This window comes from Sinocyclocheilus rhinocerous, unplaced genomic scaffold, assembly GCF_001515625.1.
Source record: "Sinocyclocheilus rhinocerous isolate Xijiao unplaced genomic scaffold, SAMN03320098_v1.1 scaffold344, whole genome shotgun sequence".
Classification (NCBI taxonomy): domain Eukaryota; kingdom Metazoa; phylum Chordata; class Actinopteri; order Cypriniformes; family Cyprinidae; genus Sinocyclocheilus; species Sinocyclocheilus rhinocerous.
Genome location: NW_015627959.1, coordinates 744766 through 766564, shown reverse-complemented (window position 1 = coordinate 766564; position 21799 = coordinate 744766). Strand labels below are relative to the sequence as shown.

General features: G+C 39.9%; 1 protein-coding gene across 9 annotated transcripts in view; it reads left to right on the top strand.

Annotated features, from left to right (window-relative positions):
- Positions 1-21799, top strand: part of LOC107737101 (teneurin-3) — a 318045-nt gene that overhangs the window by 73184 nt on the left and 223062 nt on the right. For all 9 annotated transcript variants that reach the window (XM_016548517.1, XM_016548522.1, XM_016548525.1 and 6 more), the window contains exon 2: positions 21459-21785. In XM_016548517.1, the coding sequence (XP_016404003.1) occupies positions 21554-21785 (232 nt within the window). In that variant the 5' untranslated portion in view covers positions 21459-21553. The remainder of the gene's footprint in view (positions 1-21458; positions 21786-21799) is intronic.

The following is a 21799-nucleotide window of genomic DNA, read 5'->3' as shown; positions in this document are numbered from 1 at the left end:
GTGTCAACACAAAATCCTTCAGGGGAGCTTTCTAACACATACACATGCACACATTTTTCCAAACATCACAATACAAAAAAAGCAGCTATTCTCTCATTGTCACAACGAAGTAAAATCCTCTCTTTCATCCATACGCACTGACCTATAGACGAGAGGCAGCGGGGAGCGAAGGAACGTGGGAGACGCAGCGGCAGAGGAGAAAAAGACTGAAAGGGAGACGGAGATAAAGGGCTCAGTTCGGCGGTTCGGCACACGGCAGGGGTGAGGCATTGTGGACCCGGGAGCTCGGCACTGTCGCTTGAGACGGCCCAGATGTGTCAGGCTCCTGCGTCTGAGAGATTTCCATCTCTTTGGCCCGTGGATCCCATCCCAGCAGGAGGACTCCCAACCAACCATTCGACTGCTCCCTCTACATTATTCAGCTGACATAACCCCCGAGAAGATGGCGAGGGCAAGAGGAGGTGCAAATCTACATATATGAAAGCGAAAAGAGCCCGTTTTAGCTAATCGACGAATGGATTCAGCAAAATGACGCACCACTGTGAAGCACTCCTGCAGATATTTGTATCCATTCCGAATTTTCACACTCGCAAGCCCTCTTATTCTGTCAGAATGGGCTTCTACTTCATGAAAGAAGTTTTTATTGTGTGTGTGTGTGTGCCCCTGCTGCGCTGTGATCTGCCTGTATTGAAATAGCTCTGTATCATGACCTACATTCCTCAGCTGGGGGGCTGACACTCAGGGAGGGAGCGACGGATAGCGTGAAGGTAAAAAGAAGACACTCTGATGAGTTGATCTCCAAGCTCGCTTTTGATGTATTTGGGTGGACAGGCAACAGAACGACTGTTGCTTTTAGTACTGTCGTCCCTTATCTTTTGTTTTTTTGCAGCTGTGGCATCTTAAACCACATGCACCGCTTGTTTGTTGTGTTGTTATTTGTTTGTCAGGATTATGTAAGGCTCTTCAATGAGGTGAAGGGAAAGAGGGCACGACTAAAGAGAGTCATCTTAGCCCAGGCTTGCTGCTGCCACATCACCCTCTGCTGTCTCAGGCCGCAAACATCATAACGGCCAGCTTAGCACTGGGTGCTTATCGCAGAGGTTTCTCTGTCTGTCTCTCTCTCTCTCTTTAGATTCTGATGTATGTAGAGAGCCAGCAGCCTTTGGAGTGTTTGTTTGTAGAAGCGGGATTATTTTCCATCAGGAATGTCAGGAAGGTGAGTGTTCGGGTTTGTTGACTTTTAAGCTTTGCTCGCGGGCTCGGGGCTCCGTGGAACTAAACTCGGCGAATTCGGAGTGTGAGAGTCACTTGTTTGGATGTTTTCAATTGTTTTCAGTTGTACAAATCTCTGCTACGATCGTCTGCAAATGTAAATGTCAGATCTCAAATTGGATTTTCATTCTCTCTTCTCATAGCTATAGAAACCAGTTTCCGCTTCAGAGTAAAAGAAAAATAAATAATATGAAAAAAAATAAAAAACAGACCTTATTACACATAAATAAATAAATGGATTTTATATCTCATAATTGTGACTACGTCTCACAATTCTGACTTAATTACTTGCCATTGTGATTTCACATCAAACAGTGTGGCTTTATATCATAATTGTGATTTTTTTTGTCAATAATTACAACTTTATATCTCAGATTGGTGACTTCATTTCCTGATATTGCGACTTTATATCTCAAAGTATAATTTATATCTTAAAATTCTTAAAAATAAATCATATCTAATTTTGAACTGTGAGATCACAGTTCTTACTTTATATCTTACTTATATTTATTATTATTATTATTATTATTATTATTATTATTGTGACTTTATAACCTGCAGTTATATGTTTTTGTGATTGCAAATTTATGTCACAATTAAGACTTAGTGTGATTTTATATCTCAAAGTGTAACTTTATTTCTCTCAATTCTTATTTTATATCTTAATTGTGATTTTTATTTTTATTATTTTGACTTTATAACTCACAATTAGATTTTTTTTTTCCTAGTTGCAACTTTATATCTCACAAATAAGACTTCATTTCTTGATAGTGTGATTTTATATCTCACAATTCTTACTTTATATCTTAATTGTGATTTTATTGTTATTATTTTGACTTAACTTACAATTACCACTTTTTGTAATTGCAACTTAATATCTCACAATTGTTACTTTATTTATCAATATTGCAATTTTATCTCACAATTCTTTATATCTCAATTTAGATTTTATTTTTATTTTTTTACTTAACTTACAACCACAAATTTTTGTAATTGCAACTTTATATCTCGCAATTGTGACTTAATTATTCAATATTGCAATTTTATCTCACAATTCTTTCTATCTTAATTGTGATTTTATTTCTATTATTGTGACTTTATATTTTGCTATTACAATTTTTTATATTTCACAATATGACTATTTTGTTATATGAATCTCTCACAATTATTTGTTGTATTCATTTAGTCTGAAGAAGAAAATGGGCTTCATTGAGCAATGTGGAAAGGTATGACTTCAGCACACCACACAGTGATGGTAGCTGAATCACAGCCACCTGACAGGCAACAGGCTGATTAAAAATATCCGATGAGCGCACCCTCAGAGAAGTGAGGAGTGTAGCCCGCAGTGACTGGAAACTGTTGACACCATGTGATACCAAGTAATGTGAAGAGACAGGAAGCTGCCTGTGACTCCTGTCATAGGGCTAGCTATCCCCTTTGCTATGGGTGTGTGAGTTTGTGTGAGTTTAAAATGGATGGATTGTTTTCTCAGGTGCGGGTAAGTGTCTTGGCAGGTTTGCCGTCTATCACAGACCATTCCAGTAAGTTCAACACATGCATAACACACTGCGGTGACGTGTAGCTTTAGCATTAAAAGCCAAATAAGCATAGCAGACCCTCTCCTCATGAGTGTATTCACCTGCTTCGTGGGTAAATAAACCATGAGCTGTAAACATCACAAAACTACTTTTTTCAGCTGCATGTTTGAAATGGTAGAACTTCTTTGCTCTTTATTTAATTTATGCAAAGAGTAAACATTCAATGCAGTGCACTGATCAAGTTATTCTGTCTTTGTATGGTTTGAATTACATATTTACATGCATTTGTCAAAACATCAAATCACAATGCATAAAACATTTGTCTTTTTTGTCCAGCTGCAGAGGTTTTCTACTACGGTCTGTAGGCTTGAATGGAAAACATTGATGTTTAAGTAGTTGTTTTTTAAATAATTTTTATAGTGGTCAGTTTACTGTATTCCTTCGCTATTAAGCGGAACCAAAAAACAAGTTTTCCCTTTATGTATCCTACACTCTCTGTCTCCTTTACTGCCTCCTTCTCAGCTCGAGTTTGCCGTGTATGCTTTTAATAAAATTTTCTTAGGATAAATGGTATTGGGCAAAAATGTAGCCAAACCACATGTTTGCCCTGGGTCCTTATCCATGACCCTTTCTCATGCTTCATTCTGTTAACAAACCCCACAGAAAGCCCTGAGGTTTCATAAGCTAACTACAACACTGCTGTAGTACAGCACCAGAGAAGAAAAAATATCGCTCTCATGCATATTCTTAATAATGTGTCCAAGCCAAATGAGAAGGTGAGCATTAGGTCAGTCGTGGAGGGAAAAGGGCTTTGATAACTCCTTGTGAGACTGTCACAAGAATGTAAGAACCATAACTGATTTCATTTCACTCCCTGCCTTCCTTACCGAGAGTTTGCTTTAAAGCAACATAATGGCTCGTCGGGGCTGATGTGGGCCGCCCTAACAGTTGGGTTGATTTCAATATTAACAAAAGAGCACCGTATTGCACTGGGAAATCAACACTGCAGCTGCAAATTCCCAGACTCAAGCATGCTTTTTTAGGTTGGACTTCAGGCCTGGAGCAAGGGAAGGAGAGGAAGGGGGAATCAGGCAGAATCACATCACTGTGTCCTGCCGCTCGTAATGAAGTGCTCTGACAATCCATTGACCTGAGAGTGAAACTGCCTGATGTTTGATACATGACTCAGATGATGGACAGACCCAAAACCCAAACAGATATGTCATAAAACAATTATTTCCTCACGATGAGTCGATGATAGATCGCAGTTTCAAGTGACTTTGTTTTGTGAGAAGAGGCATGTAGCACTGGGCTGCTACATGTGGTAGAAGTTGATAATGGTCCACCATTGGTCCAAGTTAGACTGAGATCATCTTCAGACCTTACCAGAAAAAAGTTATAGATTTTGTGTCTAACGCATCAACAAATTTGATGACGTGATGCCGAAATTAATTGTCTCTGCAATGCATTAGCACATTTGATATGTTCCTAAAATCATCTACAAATCGCTTTAATTTCTTATTTTTGCCGCTGGTATATGCTTGTCTCTGATAATTGCTGATTATTATTATTATTTCCCATCTTCTTCAACTAATTCTTGACCACAGAGGCCCAACTGTGAGTGTTGCCACCTAGTGGACCAAATAATTAATTCAGTTAGGTACATGCACAGATGATGCAAAGTGTGTGCAAAAGCATTGTAAAAATCAGACTGATTGTGAACAGTGTTGATGCCAAATCTGTCACGCACTGTGCGTTAAATGTAGCGGCAAATGGAAAACCAAGACATACTTTTGGTATTAGGGTGTAGCAGATATAATTAGCTTAAAATATAAACATAAAAGTCAATGGTCCCATGATATGAAGGATCTCACTGTGGTATAAAAACGAACTAGTGTGTGCTTTCAGCTCTGTACGCTTTTGACCTTACCTGTCAATGTCATTATCAGCACACAGCTTAGAGACTTGTCTTTGGTAATATCACACCAGCCAAATGTGTGCTGATTAGTCCCACAACACACACGCTTGCACACTCATCAGAACGTAGGGACTGAGATCTTAATCGGTTTCCTGCGCACTGGTTATGCAGGCGTCATGAAATTGTATATTTTCAAAATATCTGTGACTTGATACCACCGAAAGTATCCAGTATACGCACCGAGCCGGCCCAAGTCTCCACTAAGTCTCTTCCCGACTCTCTGAAGTTATCGTTAGCCCACTCTGAAAAAAAAAAAAAAATGTAATCTCTTTCCTTGCACACTAACTTATGTGCCCAACTTTCGTCACTTTCACGCTTCTCTGAAACTTTACAATTCACTTTGTTCTGCATAATCCTCCATCAAGAAAAGAAGACAGGGAAAGACCAGGGGAAGGCATCTCAGGTCAGGGGTGAGCAAGTCACCTCTGATGCAACAGACGCTGGAGTTCAGAGAACAAACTTTATCTGATAATAGACTCTAATCTGTATATTATTCTGGGCTGAGAGGCTTTTGTTCTGCAGTGAATATGCTGTCCATAAGGTTTTGATCTTGTCTTATGTCTGCGTAATTTAAATAACCCTGGCCCTGAAAAGCCACTTGATGTGTCCATAAAAAAAAGCGATGAGAGAGGCTGAGAGCATGAGAGAAAAAAAAATGAAGTGAGAGTGAAGGCAGGCTGAGATGTTTGTCACATTATGAAAAGGTTTGTTTTTAATGGTCTATATCTCTGAGGCCACAGACCGTCGCACCTTCTTGTAGGTCAGGAATATTGTCTTCCTCTTAGAGGAAGTATTTCTGCACCATGTTGTTTCATGCCTTGCCAGTGCTCTCGTTGCGCTGGCCAAGGTTTTGTCCCCTCTCCCCCAGAAGCCTCAGAGTCACCTCTCTTGTGTACCATTAAAAGAGGATTGTGGGGAACTGTATTTCCCCACCCTTGTCCTTGTTTTTTAGGCTCCACATTGTATATGATAGTGGTTGATAACCAGTAACCAGTGTCTGATACTGTAGACAGTAGCCTGCGGCCAAGACCCAACAATTACGCTATTGTCCAGCATCTGTATGGTTGAAAGTTGCTACCTGGTACTATCAGCAAGAGCAGAGGGTACGGAAAAAGTGTTTCATCAATGGTTGCTTTGTGAGGGGCCATGTTTCCTCCGCCTCCTTCCTCTTCAGCTGAATAGAGAGAGAGAAAGAGCAAAGCACTGAGATACAATTAATCAACCTTTCTGATTCTCACCTAAAGGCATCCACCTGAGCAAATGTATCTTTGTGCAGCCTCAAAATGCTGTGTAAAAATGCAATGCTGCTGAAAGCCATTCTAAAATATGCTGGCTCTGTCCCACTGAGAGGTAAAAGATTTCCTTTTTAATCCGAATAAAAGAAACTGGTGTTGATGGTGCTGCTATTACTAAGATTACTGAGATGCAGAAAAAGTGATGGCTATATGATAGGTTTGACTAAAATCAATAATAGTAATTTATTATTTTTTATTTGTATTTATTCTTCTGGCCTGAGCAATTTGACCATTTTTACAATTTAAAACTTCACAACAGAACTCTATGCTTAAAATTAAAAACTGAATTTTCAGCAAGCCATTACTCCAGTTTTAAGTGTCACATGATCCATCAGAAATCATTATATTATGCTGATTTGGTGTTTAAGATTAGGATTCTGTAATGAATCGAAAGATAAAAAGGACAGCATTCATTTGAAATGTAAATCGTTTATTTTTACATGATATATTTTTACATTATAAATGTCTGTACTGTCACTTTTGATCAATTTAATCCTGAAGGAGTATTAAGTTATTTAAAAAAATTATAATAATAAATAAAAAAACATACTGACCCCAAACTTTTGAATGGTAGATTATATGAGTTGGTTTTATTAATATAATAATTTTAATTGTTTCAGTTTTCAGTTTCAGTTTTTACATTTCAGAATTTAATGTTTTAATATTTTGAACATTAATGCCATAATATTTACTTTATTTATTAAATACATGTATTTATTGTTTAAAAAAACATAGTATATCAAAATAACTCACTTGGAAATACATCAGATTAATGAAATGACTTGTAACTTTTTTAGTGCAATAGTGAGGAAAGGTGAAAATGAAAAGTAGTAGAAAAAGAGGAAAAGTAAAAATAAAAATGTGTCGAAACAATTTTCACTCAGAAATTACTATTAAATTTCACAATAACAAAAAAGTAACACGTTGAATTAAATATGAAATATTGAAGTAGATAGACTGATTTTTTTATTAATATTTTTACAGTGCCTATAAAATCTCTGTGCAGCATTCATATTTATCCCACTTTAGATGCAGCTTCTGTACTGCCTTTGCAGTGTAGAGAGGGCACTAGTACACGACAAGATGAAAAGGAACTGAATTTTCTGTGTTATTGCTAAATGCTACACAATTGTCATTTATAATTGTTCAAGAGTTGAATTGATACTTCTCTCTCAGATCGATTGTTGTAGATCTACCTTATACTTCGAAGTCAGAGTGTGAACAAGAGTTGCACAGTACCAGCTACAACTGTGGATAGAATTGTGAAGAATTTTGACTACTACCATCAACTGATGCAGCATTTTTACCTTTTATCTTAGGATATGTTCTCTTCTGTGTCCTCGTGTAACTTTATTTCATAGCATTCACTAGTTGAAATTTTACCTGTGAGATTTTACCTCATCGTAGCAGTGAATCTTGGCACATGCCTTGTGCCTAGATAATTTCCTTTTTATGTCTTTGAGAGTGTGTTGTACATTTTCATTTATTATTAATATTTTTTTTTTTTACTTTTGAACTTAGAGTCTTACTTTATTCTAAACTAATAATAATAATGAAACAGAAGCTAATTCTTCTGATCAATTTCCCAAGAGGATAGAAACGACTTTCAGAAATACAGATGATAGAGCCGTGCTTCACCATCCTCTGCTGCCTCAGCCCGGATCTTGTTATGAGTCCAATTTGAAGGCAAATATTCATAACTCAAATCTCCTTTTCTGATCCCTGTTCTTTATATGGAATTTATTCATTATTTAGTTGCAAGTACAATCCTTATTTAATTAGCATGCTTTTTTTAAGTAGTCAGTTTTTTATTCTTTTTCTTCATCATAATCTTATTTCTAAACTAACAGATGTAGTTTTTAATTATACATTATATATACATATACTGTACATATTGTGTGTGTGTGTGTGTATATATATATATATATATATATATTCAGTGCAAGAATGCTACGTAGCCTTTTACGATTTAATTAGCTATGCGAGTGTGTGTGTGATAGCTAAAACAGCTGGATGGCTCCTCTGGCTCTCACTCTCTGAGCTCAGACGAAGCAGCTCCCGGCATGCTGATCATCCTCCCTATTGTTTCCTGAGTGGCTTATTAAATTACTCGACCTCCCTCATATAGTGGGAGCTGTCAATGTGCTGCCCTGCTCCACTCTCCTGCAGGGCTCTCTCTCTCTCCATCTCTTACACTCTCTTTCTCTGTGGCCGATAACAGGAGCTTATATCGGGGCATTAATCCTTCTGCTCTCTTGGGTGGGATTAATACTCTCTCTTTGTGTAATTATGACCTCATTGCTCTTCTCAGATAAGAAACAGGTTATCAGGTCAGATGACCATTGAGGGATGGCGTAAAGGAAGAAGCGAGTGTTTCTCAGTGATGCAGGAGAGGGACAGTGGAGGAGACCTGGAAAAGTTCAAATAGGACATGTTTTGCATCCGTAGGTGCTGTTTATCTACATAAACATGTCGTAGATAGATGTCTTCAGCTGCTGAGACATGCCTCGATGTTTTTGAAGGCAAGAACACATCCTGCGTGAACGGCCCCTTAGACAAGTAGACATGACACTGTTTGAGCTGACTTTCTATGACTTTATCAAGGAGACTACAGTCTGATTTGCTGTCTCACTGCATGTTTTTCTTTCTCCATCTCTCTCTATAGCCATTTCTCTCTCTCTCACTCCCTCCCCTCCCTGTCTGCCTGCTGTTGCTGCTCTGTGCCATATGGAGCTTTACTGGAACTCCTCTTAAAAGATTCACCAGATGAATTTCTCTCTCTCCCTTGCTCTCTCTCTCATGCTCTCTCGCTCTCTCTCAAATGATGGCTTTCTCATTTAACAGATTGGCTGATGTGTCAGAGATGACTGGGTTATGCCACCGCTAAATGAGAGGAGGGAGTGAGAGACAAGTGCTTCCAAAAGCTCCTGGGCCAAAGTTCTGTTTCATTGCTCTCTCAGCATGTCAGACATTTTCAGTGACATGTGTGCATATGTATTTATGTTTTATAGTTTGTGCCTTTGCTGTATATTTGTGCACTATACAATGCATGGATTTCCTCTATTTTCTTTATTGAAAGTTTGTAAATATAAAGTTAATGAGGGGAAGTTAATATACCTGTAATTTGGTGTCTTGGAAGACATTCAGATTGGATGTGTGTTTTTTAGCATCTCATGACATGAGCTTTACATTGAAGACACTATGTAACCCTAAGCATATCCTGAACTTTTAATTCATAAAGTTTTATAAAATGTATTGTGGATTATAAAATGTAGTCTCTGAACATGCTTCTGTTTGATTGAAATATTTCTATTTTTTAAATAAATGAATACATACATAATGAATCTGAATTGGAAAAGATATAAGTCATTATTAATTAAATTAAAAATTACTTAGTTAAACATTAATTTAAAGGAATTTTTCACCCAAAAAATTAAAATTGTCATCGTTTACTCACCCTCATGTCTTTCTACACCCATAAGAAACAATGAGGTTTGTTCTCACATGTCAAGCATGCACAATTGAGCTTTCGTTTACCATATTTGACACATCTGTATATAATGAGGTAATAAAATCCTAAATTAAATTTGTTCATCTTATAAAGTGATTGTGTCTCTAAGAAAACTTGGCTTAAACCACCTGATTCATATGGTATCATTCTTTGACAAGGTGTATTTTAAATTTTTAAAGCTCATATTAAATTGAGAAAATATTAAATATATTTGTGTATATTTGTGTATAAATTATATTTGTGTTCCAAAGATTAACATAAGTCTTGTGGTTTTAGAATGGCATAAACGATGAACAAATTTTAATTCTGCGGTGAATTATCCCTTTAAATGAAATGTAAATGTCTTCTGTGAATATGGTTAAAATATAAGACTAAAAGTAGGAAGTTTAACCTTTTAAATTATTAAATTAGATTATTTAAAAATTAAGAAATATAAAAATCAATTAATATAAAGTAAAACAATGTCTTCATTAGACAGATAAAATAGAAAAACTATTTTTGGGCAGCAAATAAAAGAGCAAGACTGATTCACACAAAGTTACTGCATTATTATCGGTAATGTGGAATTTGTACTAAAGATAAATTGTCTGAGGAATGGTATCTGGAGTTGGTGAAAATATCCTTTGCGATCTTGCCCCTCTCTCTTGCAGACAGTGTTTTGTGAGCTTAGTGTGACAGTGTGAACAGTTATTGGGCCCGTGACCGCTGTATGCGGTGTAACTGTGACTGAAGGTGGTGTAGTTTCTGCACAGCTGTATGTTGTTGTGTAAACGGATCAGTTTCGTCTTCATCTGAATTAGCCATCAATGTCACGCCATTCTTTTGTGTCTTGTGCAGCTGCCATTAGACCCTCACCCCCTAACCTCCCTAAAACCCACTGACCGCCATTAACACACACACATAACTCAGCCCTCCGCCATCTGGAAACAACTGGACCCCACTTAAAACACCCGACATAGATTAAGAGAAGCGGGGCTAATTTATTAGAGGCCTGTCCCACCGGCTCAGGTTTCTGCTAGCACTCAGCACCGTTGTCCTATAATCACACATCCTTTGACTGACATGTTCTGCTGCCTGCACTGACATGTCATAGACATTTACATAGATACATTAGTTTAATGTAATAGATTACATCAGGTGGTAAACATAACTCACCGGATCTGTCAAGTGAAAAAAATACATGGCAGATTCCAAACCATCAGCATAAATGGTAACCATTGGCAACCAAGGTTAAAGCAACTTTTTGTTTTGTTTAACGATCGAAGCATCTTTTGCTATTCTAATGTCTCAAGGCTAAATTAAACACGTTTATTGAGTTTGTAATGCTCAGAAGTCTTGCAGTTTTTTTTTTTTTGTCCAGGTGTGTGTGTTTAAATGTGTCAGTGGTGGTCTAACTGAAGGCTGTTCGTAATTAGAACTGCTAATGACGAAGTTTAGAGAACGGGCTTCTCCAATTTAGAACTGGGTGGCATCCTGTTGACCGTGGCAGCTCAAACTTACAGCCAATCACCACAAGGCAGCATAAATCACAGAGAACAGAGAGACATATATACGGGGGAGAGGGTAAACACTTCCAGCTGAAAGCATTTGGGTGCGATTTGTTGAGAGGAATGATGTCGTTTATATTGGGTGATCAGCGATGTTTAACAGACTGGCGCTCTATTTCATTTTCTCTCGGTCTCGCACTCATCCCTCTTCATTCTTTTCTATTTTTCCTCCCACACTCTCTCTCTCTCACACACACACACACACACTACCTAAACACTCTTTCATCCCTCTGCATTTTCTCTCTCTCTCAGGGAAAGAGATGGGCCTGAACTCCCTGTCATTCCTGTACATTTGGCATGGAGCGTTTGACACGGGCACTGTGGCAGAGTGATGCAGGGAGTCGTGCTGTGACGTGCTTTTGGATGTTTCTGAAAGCGCAGAGTGACAACCATTTGAACTGAACCATTTTAATGATGCCTTCGTACTTCCAGGCAGAGGCAGCGGCAAAAAAGAATGAGAAAGAAAAGTCGCGCCATGTTCAGGAGTTCCGGCAAATCCTGCTTTGATGCCATCAGGCCGCCACATATTATCTCTGACCGTTCCTCAGTGAGCAGAGCTTTCATTTCGGTCGGCTGGAAATGAAGTCTCTGGCTACTTTTCTTTGGGCCACTTCCCTCCATACCGCCAAAGTTCCGGTGATTATGTAGCGTTGACGATGCACCCGCTCGGCTGCAACGTCGTCCAAAAGTTTCTATTTCACACCATGTTCAGCCACATCGAACCCTCCTATTCCATAAGGACCCCCTGTCAACCCCTGTAAAATCCACCCCCCACCTACCTTGATACGTTTCCTTTTTTCTCACATCGATAGCTCCTCTGTTTCCAATTTTACCAGCCCTCACTGTCAGTGTCTGGGTGTTCTGCTGGGTGAAAAACGCTCTTGCACTCTTTCTCTCTCTCACGTTCGCGCCCTCTGTCTTTCACACCCTTTCTTTTTGTGTTTCTTTCCAACTTTTCACTGCAAGTGTGTCTGATGAGCTCAAGCCGTTGAGTCTGTCTCTTACCAGATCGCAGATTATTAGCATGTGGCCTGAATATCTTGCTCCCACAGTTAAACCACTCTACTGATGGAGATAATTATTACAACTATACACACACTAACACACCCGTCTCTCTAAATACTTTGCTCTCTCCCTCCATGTTCGAGGTAACATTCTCTGTGCTCTGTTGTTAACCCTTTGATGCATGATATCCATCTTTAAAAGCCATTTTAATCAACCAAGATGTGAATGAGTGACTTTTTACCTTTGACCATTATTATTCTTTGTGACTGCCTCTTTATGTTTTTTTTTTGTTGTTGTTGTTTTGTTTTCTTGTTTATTTTTTTTGTGCATGTGTGTGTGTGCGTGCGTGTGTGTGCATGCGTGTGTGCGTGGTGTGTGTGTGTGTGTGTGTGTGTGTGTGTGTGTGTGTGTGTGTGTGTGTGTGTGTGAACCAAGTTCAGACTTTTTCTGCAGGTTACATCGTGTCTTTCTGCTGGTTTCTGACTTCATGAGTCAAGACACTTCTAAGTGTGTGTTCAGTAGTCTCTACATTAAAACAAAATAAAATAAAATAAACAAATGGTATGGAAATAATTTTCACTCAGAAATTGCTAGCAAATTTTACAAATATTTATAAAGAAGCAGCAAGTAACACATTGAATTAAACATGACAATTTTGAGCTAGAATTTGTTTTTGTATTTTTGTAAAACATTCTCCCAATATATCTTTTTACAACTTCGAAAAAATTATTTTTCGAAGTGTATGTAATGGACAACACAATTTATGAATTGTGTTATAAATCAAATAAATCGTCAATGCAATGTGCAACACTTTCATTTTGCTTCCAAATTATATGCCATGTCTAATTAATTTAATCAACACAAAGTTTTTCCTTGACATCTCGCAATTTTGGGGCACATGAGTTCCTAAACATGATATACTAAGACTCAAATACTACTCCAAGACCGCACTACTGTGCTAGGTCCACTGTCTTCATTAGTGAAACCTTCTCATCTAAATTTTAAGTTACTCAGTTTTAACTTATTGATTATTTATCTATTGTATTCAATATCCCAATCCCAATCATATTGATATTCAGAACAACAGTAGACTTGTTGATATTACTCAACCATCTTCAATTCTTGCATAAGAAAATAATAATAATATAATGTTAATAAAAATAAATAATTATTCTTCTTTTAAAGTAAAAACCTTTTTTTCATTTTGTGATTTAATAATTCATGCATCAAGGGTTTCATTGCATTTATGTTTATCTTCATATTTTCTTTGACCAAAGCAAATTGCAAGTCTATATATAATGTAGGTGTTAAACACAAAAATGCCAGACTTATGGTATTTCATGAATGTGCAATATTAGCCACACAATATGTCCATCACAGCTCTGATATTTTTTTTATATATATATATTTCACTATTATTTACAGGTTTACACAGGCTTTTAATCTGCTGCTGAAGAGAACAAAAAAACTTCTGATGTTTTGCCTCAGATATCTTTCCATTCTAGCACTGCGTGTCTCAACATTAAAACTTTTCCATTAGTGGAAATTATAGCCTGTGAAAAAGAGAACGAGAAAGAAAAAGAGAAATCTTTTCCCCTAAGTCTGAGGTCAAGTGAGCAGTTTTAGTCGTGTCCAGTTCAGCCCAGCACAATTCCTCAACAGAGGAGTCTTGGAATAGGAAAAAAGCAACAAGACAAAAGGAAAAAGAGCAGCAGTGCTTAGGCAAGCAATCTCTTGCTATTTGAAAATGAGTCACTTCCATTCCAAACCTGATTAATTCCCTCTTTTAGTGTCTCCTGTCCATTCCTCCCTTTCTTCTTCTTTAATTCCACATTCCTTTCATCTAACCGATTCAAATAGTCATAGGAAAGATTAATGGTGGGAAGGAAAAGCTGCTTTTTTGATGATGGCATTTGTTGGATAAACAAAATATCTCAACAGCAGCTAACACTAAAGTTTTTCTTTCCTTTGATCCCAATTTACAGAGCTCCTTCCCTTTATTTCTCTCTTTCTCTTTCATTCAATTTCTCACTTTTCTTTCATACAGAACTCTTAAATTTTATATTGGATACAGTTGTGCCGGTCTGGCTTGTGTTTCTCCTCTTTTTGAGCTTTCATATCATACAAGCTGGCAAAACATAAACCTGCAACCCTCCCACCGGCCAAAAAATAAGAAAGATGGATAGAAGAAATTCTCATAAAATTGGAAATGCCCAGCTGATGTTTCCAAGCTGTTGAGAATGATGGGAGTTCTGGCAGTGTTACAGAAAAGGAATGTTTTTTTTCTCTCCAGTTCATTTTAGTCGCTGTTTAACCTTCTGAATGAAGTCATCGTCAAATGTGTTCAGCCGGTAATTTAGCTGGCTTTTTCACTGATCATTTCTCTATTTTCCATTCTCTCTTTCTGGCTGTTATGATAAGGATATTAACTTGCGCATTGAGACAGAAGAAAATATTTTTTTCTAAATTTAAGTTGTAAAAAGCCTCCATTTTCAAGATGAGGGCAATGTATACAAGCGGAACAAAACCCAGATTGTGGAACAGTGGAGCAGAGGGCAAGACCATGGGCTGTGAAAAAGTGGTGGACTTGGGCCATGGAGGATGGTCAGGTCTAGACTGTGGAGCAGAGGTGGGCCTGGACGGTGGAGCAGTGGCGGGCCTGGACCGTAGAGCAGTGGGCAAGACCATGGGCCGTGGAGCAGTGGGCAAGACCATGGGCCGTGGGGCAGTGGCGGGCCTGGACTGTGGAGCAGTGGGCAAGACCATGGGCCGTGGAACAGTGGTGGACCTGGACTGTGGAGTAGTGACAGAAACCATGGACTGTGGAGCAGCCATGAAGGATTAGGGAACCAGGGTGGAGCCAGAGACCTTGAACGGTCTCAGTGGCAGTAACATGACAGGCAGAGAGTTCGTGAACAGCCTCTGTGGCCACGACATGAAAATCAGAATATCCTTGAATGGCCTTAATGACCATAGCATGACAGGCAGAGAGTTTGTGAGTGGACTCCATAGCTGCAAAATGACAGGCAGGGTATTCAGAAACAGCCTCCATGGTCATGACAGGACAGGCAAGGGGTTCAGGGACGACCTCCTTGGCCGTGACAGGACAGGCAGAGAGTTCAGGGATGGCCTCCTTGGCCGTAACCGGATAGGCTGAGAGCACAGAGATGGCCTCCTTGGCTGTGACAGGGCAGACTGAGTTCAGAGACAGCCTCTTTAGCCGAGACAGGACTGGCAGAGGGATTTCGTGTGACTGCTGTGGTCAAAACAGGTCAGACTGGAAACTCATAGGTTGGCACTAACACAGGACTGAGCTCTAGGGCTTGAGCAGGCTCTGAAGCGGATTCATGGACTGGAGCAAGCTCTGGAGCAGACTCATGGACTGGAGCAGGCACTGGAGTAGATTAATGGAATAGAGTGGGCTCTCGAGCAGACTCATGGACTAGAGCAGTGTGCAGCCCAAACACACAAAATAGTCATCGCCGTAACAGGGAGTACAACTGACAGTGGGACCACCTCAGAGACCCTCAGACTGGGCAGCGCCGCAAAGATGCCAGCTGCTCGCACCGATACAAGCAGTGTGTCCTCCAAACTAGAAGCCAGTCTCAAACGTCTGGGAATCTTGTAGCCTCAGATGCGACATACACGACACCTGGAAACTGAAGACTCTAATGTGACGTCCATGTTGGCTGGAGGCTCTGGCGTGGCAGCCATGTTGGGTCGAGGCTCTGGAGTGGCAGCCATGACATGACGAGGCTCCGGCGTGGCGGCCATGACATGGAGAGGCTCTGGCTTGGCAGGCTTGACGTGAGCAGACTCTGGCTTGGCAGGTTTGACGTGAGTGGGCTCTGGTTTGGTAGGCTTGACGTGAGCAGGCTCTGGCTTGGCAGGCTTGACGTGAGCAGACTCTGGCTTGGCAGGTTTGACGTGAGTGGGCTCTGGTTTGGTAGGCTTGACGTGAGCAGGCTCTGGCTTGGCAGGCTTGCCGTGAGCAGGCTCTGGCTTGGCAGGCTTGCCGTGAGCAGGCTCTGGCTTGGTAGGCTTGACTTGAGCAGGCTCTGGTGTCGCAGTCGTGGCATGAATTAATCCTGACATGACGGTCGGGGCGTGGAAATGCTCTGGTGTTGTAACGAGGCTTCAGCAGAGTGAGGATACATTTGCAGCTTTATTGTTATCTCAGTTGTACAGATAGGGTCAATCACCATCAAACACAACAATAGTGGCAAGGCATAACCCAGAAACAGGCATAAGGTCAGGGCAGGCAGAAAACATTAAACAATAAATCCACAACAGGAAACAGTCCAGGGCAGGCAGCAAAGAATCACGGTGAGACAAACACAGGAAGAAACGCTCAGAAATGTTCACCGGGGCAAAACAAAACTTCACAACTAGGAAGAGTCTGAGAGCGGCTTAAATAGCCCACTGATGCAAGTCAGGTGCGAGAGTAATCAGTGCCAGGTACGTGAAGGGGAAATGTAGTCCTAAAGGGAGTTAATATTCGGGAGAGGGATCCCTCTGGTGGCGAGCGGGAGGAACTGCGGAAGTCTCGTTTGTGGGTTCTGGAGGATTGCAGGATTCCTCGTCAGCAATCCCCACAGTAAAAGAAGATACACTTAATAACAAGGCATAGTTAATGTATTTAGCCAAGGGGAAATGGATTTTCCCCCTGGCATTTGAGAGCGGATGGGTTCGTTCAAACCAAACCGAAAAATGTCCTTAAGTGCCATGTCATTAAAATCAACTAGGTGACTAAGTTCACAAAAGTCCTCAGCATAGTCCTCAATACAGCGATAGCCAACACATTTGACTCTTTTATCTGTAAGGCAGATTTTCAGTTGCTACAGTGTTACAGCTGTTCCCAGTCATCTGGCACTGTCTGAGGTCACCTATCAAGCCAGCAGGGACATGTGCAAACATACAGAAACACAAATGCACACATTTGCACATGTGAAAACACTGCATATTCATCTTCGGTTGTGGCAGGTTCAAGCTGAAATCCCCCCTGTTGAGCCAAGTGTTACTTTTCCGCTTGACTTGATTCCTGCATCCGCTCTCACGGACAAGCACACACACGCATACACAAGACACACACATACTCTTTCAACACTGAGTGACTCATTCTACAAACACACAAAGACATATGCACACTGATTAGGGCTGTTTCTTATGCGAGGGGTTCACAGTCTGGTGGGTGTTTAAAACTGTTTAAAGGAGGAAGTTGTGGACTGTCGCACAGTGTTTGTTTAAATAGTAATAGAGATTAAGGGTGAAAATGAAAGGAGAAAACACATCAGCTACAGCTACAGGACTGTGGATTTTCAGGTTCGTATGGTCGAGTTTGGAGGTCTCTGTTCCCACAAACCAGGCAAATTCAGATTTCATCTGTGCTGTGAGCCGTCATTAATGCTCTTTTTTATAAATAAATGTTGCTCCAAAATAACATCTCTGTGTTAGACACTCAGCATGGGCCATCCATTTATGTATAAATGCTTATTTAATTTAATAGAGGACATGCATTTTTTTCGATGGTCTCACATCGAACACATTTTAATAATTTGAACTGTATGTTGACTCCCAAATTTATTATTATAATTTTTTTATATTAAATAAAACTGGCTGATTTGTGCAGGACACCACTGCTGATATGTGCATTGGAGCATGACATACTGTTATATCCTCATTGATAATTTAACATATTCACTCTGTCTGACTGCAAACGTAAACGATCCTTCAGGTTTTTTTCTTCCCTCAGATTCCCATGTCAATACAATACTCAAATTACCTCAACAAACCTCTTGTAACAGTTTGCCATATTAGGGATGTCAGTGTTTTCCTATTTTAGGCTTTGTGCTATTCATTGAACCGCAGCAAATTTTAATTAAGAATTCAACTACCAATAATGCAGTTGATCAGCTGTTCCTAATTCATTTATGAGGACAGAGAGGAATCAGATAATTATGGCACACATATCCATCATAGACAAAAGTGTTCTTTGTTAAGTCAGCTGATAAGAAAATATATTTAGTCTTTTATCATTTTGTTCGTATTATTTTACTTACAAAAAGAAATCTTAAATTTTAAATTGCTTAAATGTAGTTATTGAGACTAATCTCACACTTTTTTTCTTCTTTTCTTTCTTTCTTTCTTTCTGTCTTTCTTTTATTTATTTATTTATTGTAAAGTTGATTCTATATTTAACAGCACAATAAATAATTTTATACATTTCCACACTAGGTGCCAAAGGCTCTAATAAATATCTCTGAAAGTTTGCTGGTTATGATGGTGGTGAGGAGATAAATGGTCAATAAAAAGTGGAACTTCTGGTATCAATGTAATTCATACTGCAGTGACATCAGCATATGGGCCTGACAAGCAAAAGTCTTTGTCTCTGCTCTGAAGAGCAAGATCGTGTGTGTGTGTGTGTGTGTGTGTGTGTGTGCGCGTTTTTGTGACAAATGAGGACATACATTTGTATAATGACAAGGGTATGACATAGGTATTACAAGGAGAAGGTGACTTTTCAGGACATTACCCCATGTCCCCACTTTTCAAAACGCATATAAATCACACAGAATGGAGTGTATTGAAAATCTGAAATAGTACAAATTTTCCCAGTGAGGGGTAGGTTTAAGGGTAGGGTTGGTGTAGGACAATAGAATATACGGTCTGTATGGTATTAAAACCATTACGCCTATGGGATGTCCCCACTTTTCACAAAAACAAACCTGTGTGTGTGTGTGTGTGTGTGTGTGTACAGATGCGTATATTTGTGAGTTCAATATGCATACTTAGGCCCACATGAAATCTGCAGGCATATAACAGAAACATACAACTGCTGAACGTGAAAAAAGTCAACTTATGCAACATTAATTCCAGATCAAAGATGTTCACGCCCATTTTCAGTACAAACCAATAAGAAAAGTGATCTGCGATGAAAGCACCTCAGAACACATTTTCAGTCAGCAACAGAGCACTCACATGCACTTAAACACTCCTTCACACTTAAGAGACATCCCAATTTCCCCTCTATTCTGCCTTTCAACCTTCTCTTTCTTTCTCTCTCTGCTATCTGACACATTAGCGTCGCACATGGAAGTAACCAGTAACCATCTTTGCCTAGTAAAACATCCAAACCCCTCAGTCTCAGGGCCCTTCAGATCTCCTGTCGTCTAACACATCGATATAGGGAAGCTTTTTAAAATCATCTACACACACTGCATACAAAAAAATCAAGAGCGCCGCCTTGAAGAGAGAGTGTATGAAAGAGGAAGGGGCAAAAAAAACATGTTTGAGCATGAAAAGCAAAGCATGCATGTTGGGAGGGCTCCAAAAGAGGGCCAGCCAAGAAAGAAATTAAAGTACAGCGATTATCTGGACCCAGAATTAGAAGCAGAGTGTTTTGGACTAATAAACATTTGAAACACACCCCAGGGCCCTCACCATCATTTATTACTCCACCATCTCCCATTAATGTGTTTTTTTTGGGGGGGTTTCTTCATTTTTTTTTTCTTCATCAATTCCCAGGATGTTTTAGGTAGATTTTATTAATTCTTGCTGGCAGAGTTTAATGAAAGGTTGTTGGTTATTTTTTTCCTCTTCCTTTCTCAATCCCTTCCGCTTTGAATGTACTGATCCGGTGTTTTATTTCGGTCTTCTAATGACTGTATCATTGTTATCAGTAACTCTTGGCGTATTACAGGCCAACAAAGAGTGGTCATCAATTAACTGACACCATCCCTACCCCCAACTAATGGCGCTTTTCCACTGCACGGTACGGCTCGGTACGGTTCACTTTTGGGGGGTTTTCCACTGGGTAAAGTACCTGGTACCTGGTACTTTTTTTAGTACCACCTCGGTTGGGGTTCCAAGCGAACCGTACCGTTACCAAAACGTGACGTGTAAACTCTGCTGATCACATATTGGCCGGAGAGAATCGTCACTACCTGCGTCACTGAACTTGCGACACAAACACAAAAGAACCGCTAGATTTAAATCCGCACAGCCAGCGAAGGATCGAACGCAACTGTTTTGAACGAGCGCACCTTTTTTTAACAACCAAAAAGTGGCTGTTCCCCCTGTTGAGGAAGTACAGACGTTCCTCTCGTTGATAGCAGAGGAGCGGATCCAGCGAGAGCTTGATGGGGCGACGCGGAATGAAAAAGTTTTTTAGGAGTCGCGGCAGTAGAGGCGGCGCAACTATAACGACATGTGAATAATCCCGCCCACTCTAAAGCGGTACTGAACTGCAGTGGAAACGCAAACCGAGCCAAACCGAGCCGTGCCGTGCCGTACTGAGCCATACCGAGCCGAGTCGTATCACGCAGTGGAAAAGCACCATAAGTGTCCCGTTCTGACCCCTCAGCACTACTCTTAAGCTTATCAACTACCAAAACAAACCACCCCTCTTCAGTCTCTCACACACAGAGACTAGCACACTGTACATGTATACACACACTCAACTCAAAGCCTATACACATTCACAAAGATTTTATTGCAGTATATCAGGCACCGATGTTCAGCAGCAGTGCTATTGCAAAAAAAATGATAGTTTATGAGTTCTTAAAAGACAGTGTGCCACAAAATAATGCAATGTAAATGCACAAAAATCTTCTTTCGCATTTCATTTGGTGGCTACATACAAAAACAATGTTACACAATAAGTGTAGTCCAAAGAAATAGTTTTATCATGTGACTGGAGTAATGGCTGCAGAAAATACTGATTTTCCATCACAGGAATATTTTTTTAAATATATTAAAATAGAAAACAGTTCATTTTAAATTGCAATAATATTTCATAGTATAACTGTTTTTACTGTATTTTTAAGCAAATAAATGCAGCCTTGTGAGCATAGGAGACTGTTTATTTATTTATGTATTTATTTATTTATTAAATTTAATTAAATTTTACTGACCCCAAACTTTTGCATGTTAGTGTGCATGTTCACAAAAGAATTTAATTGTAATGAATTTCATTGTAATTAGAAAAAATTATAAATAAACAAACAAACAAACATTGTATAAGAAACATCACTATATATTACATTCAAAATCTCCAGGAAGGACTCTTGCGAATAAAAAAAAAAAAAGCGAATACAGGCTGCGGGAAACACTCTCACACTGTCTCACGAAAGACGCCGCCCTCATGGCGTCTCCCGACAGTCCAGAAGGTGGAAATGATTTGTGAATCCTGGGAAGATTAAGTGTACAGCTTAGTGCTCTGTGACCGCTAGTTTATACTTTTTTAATTCTTTCCCTCCATCTCACCCTCCCTCTCTCTTCCAATCCCTATGTACCCCCTCTCTCGCTCTCCAGGTAGACAACAGTAAGCTCACAGTCGGGTGGAGCCTGTGGCGAGCGAGCGCTCCGATTGGTTGCCGTGTTGCGTTTCACCGCGTCATGCGGGCAGGATGGATGTGAAAGAACGCAGGCCGTACTGCTCACTGACCAAGAGCAGGAGAGAGAAAGAGCACCGCTACACGGGCTCATCCGGCGACAGCGAGGACTGCCGCGTGCCCACCCAGAAGTCCTACAGCTCCAGCGAGACGCTCAAGGCCTTCGACCACGACTCCTCACGCCTTCTGTACGGAGGCCATGTCAAAGAGATGGTCCACCGAGAGGCAGACGAGTATAGCCGCCAAGGTGAGTCACCTGCG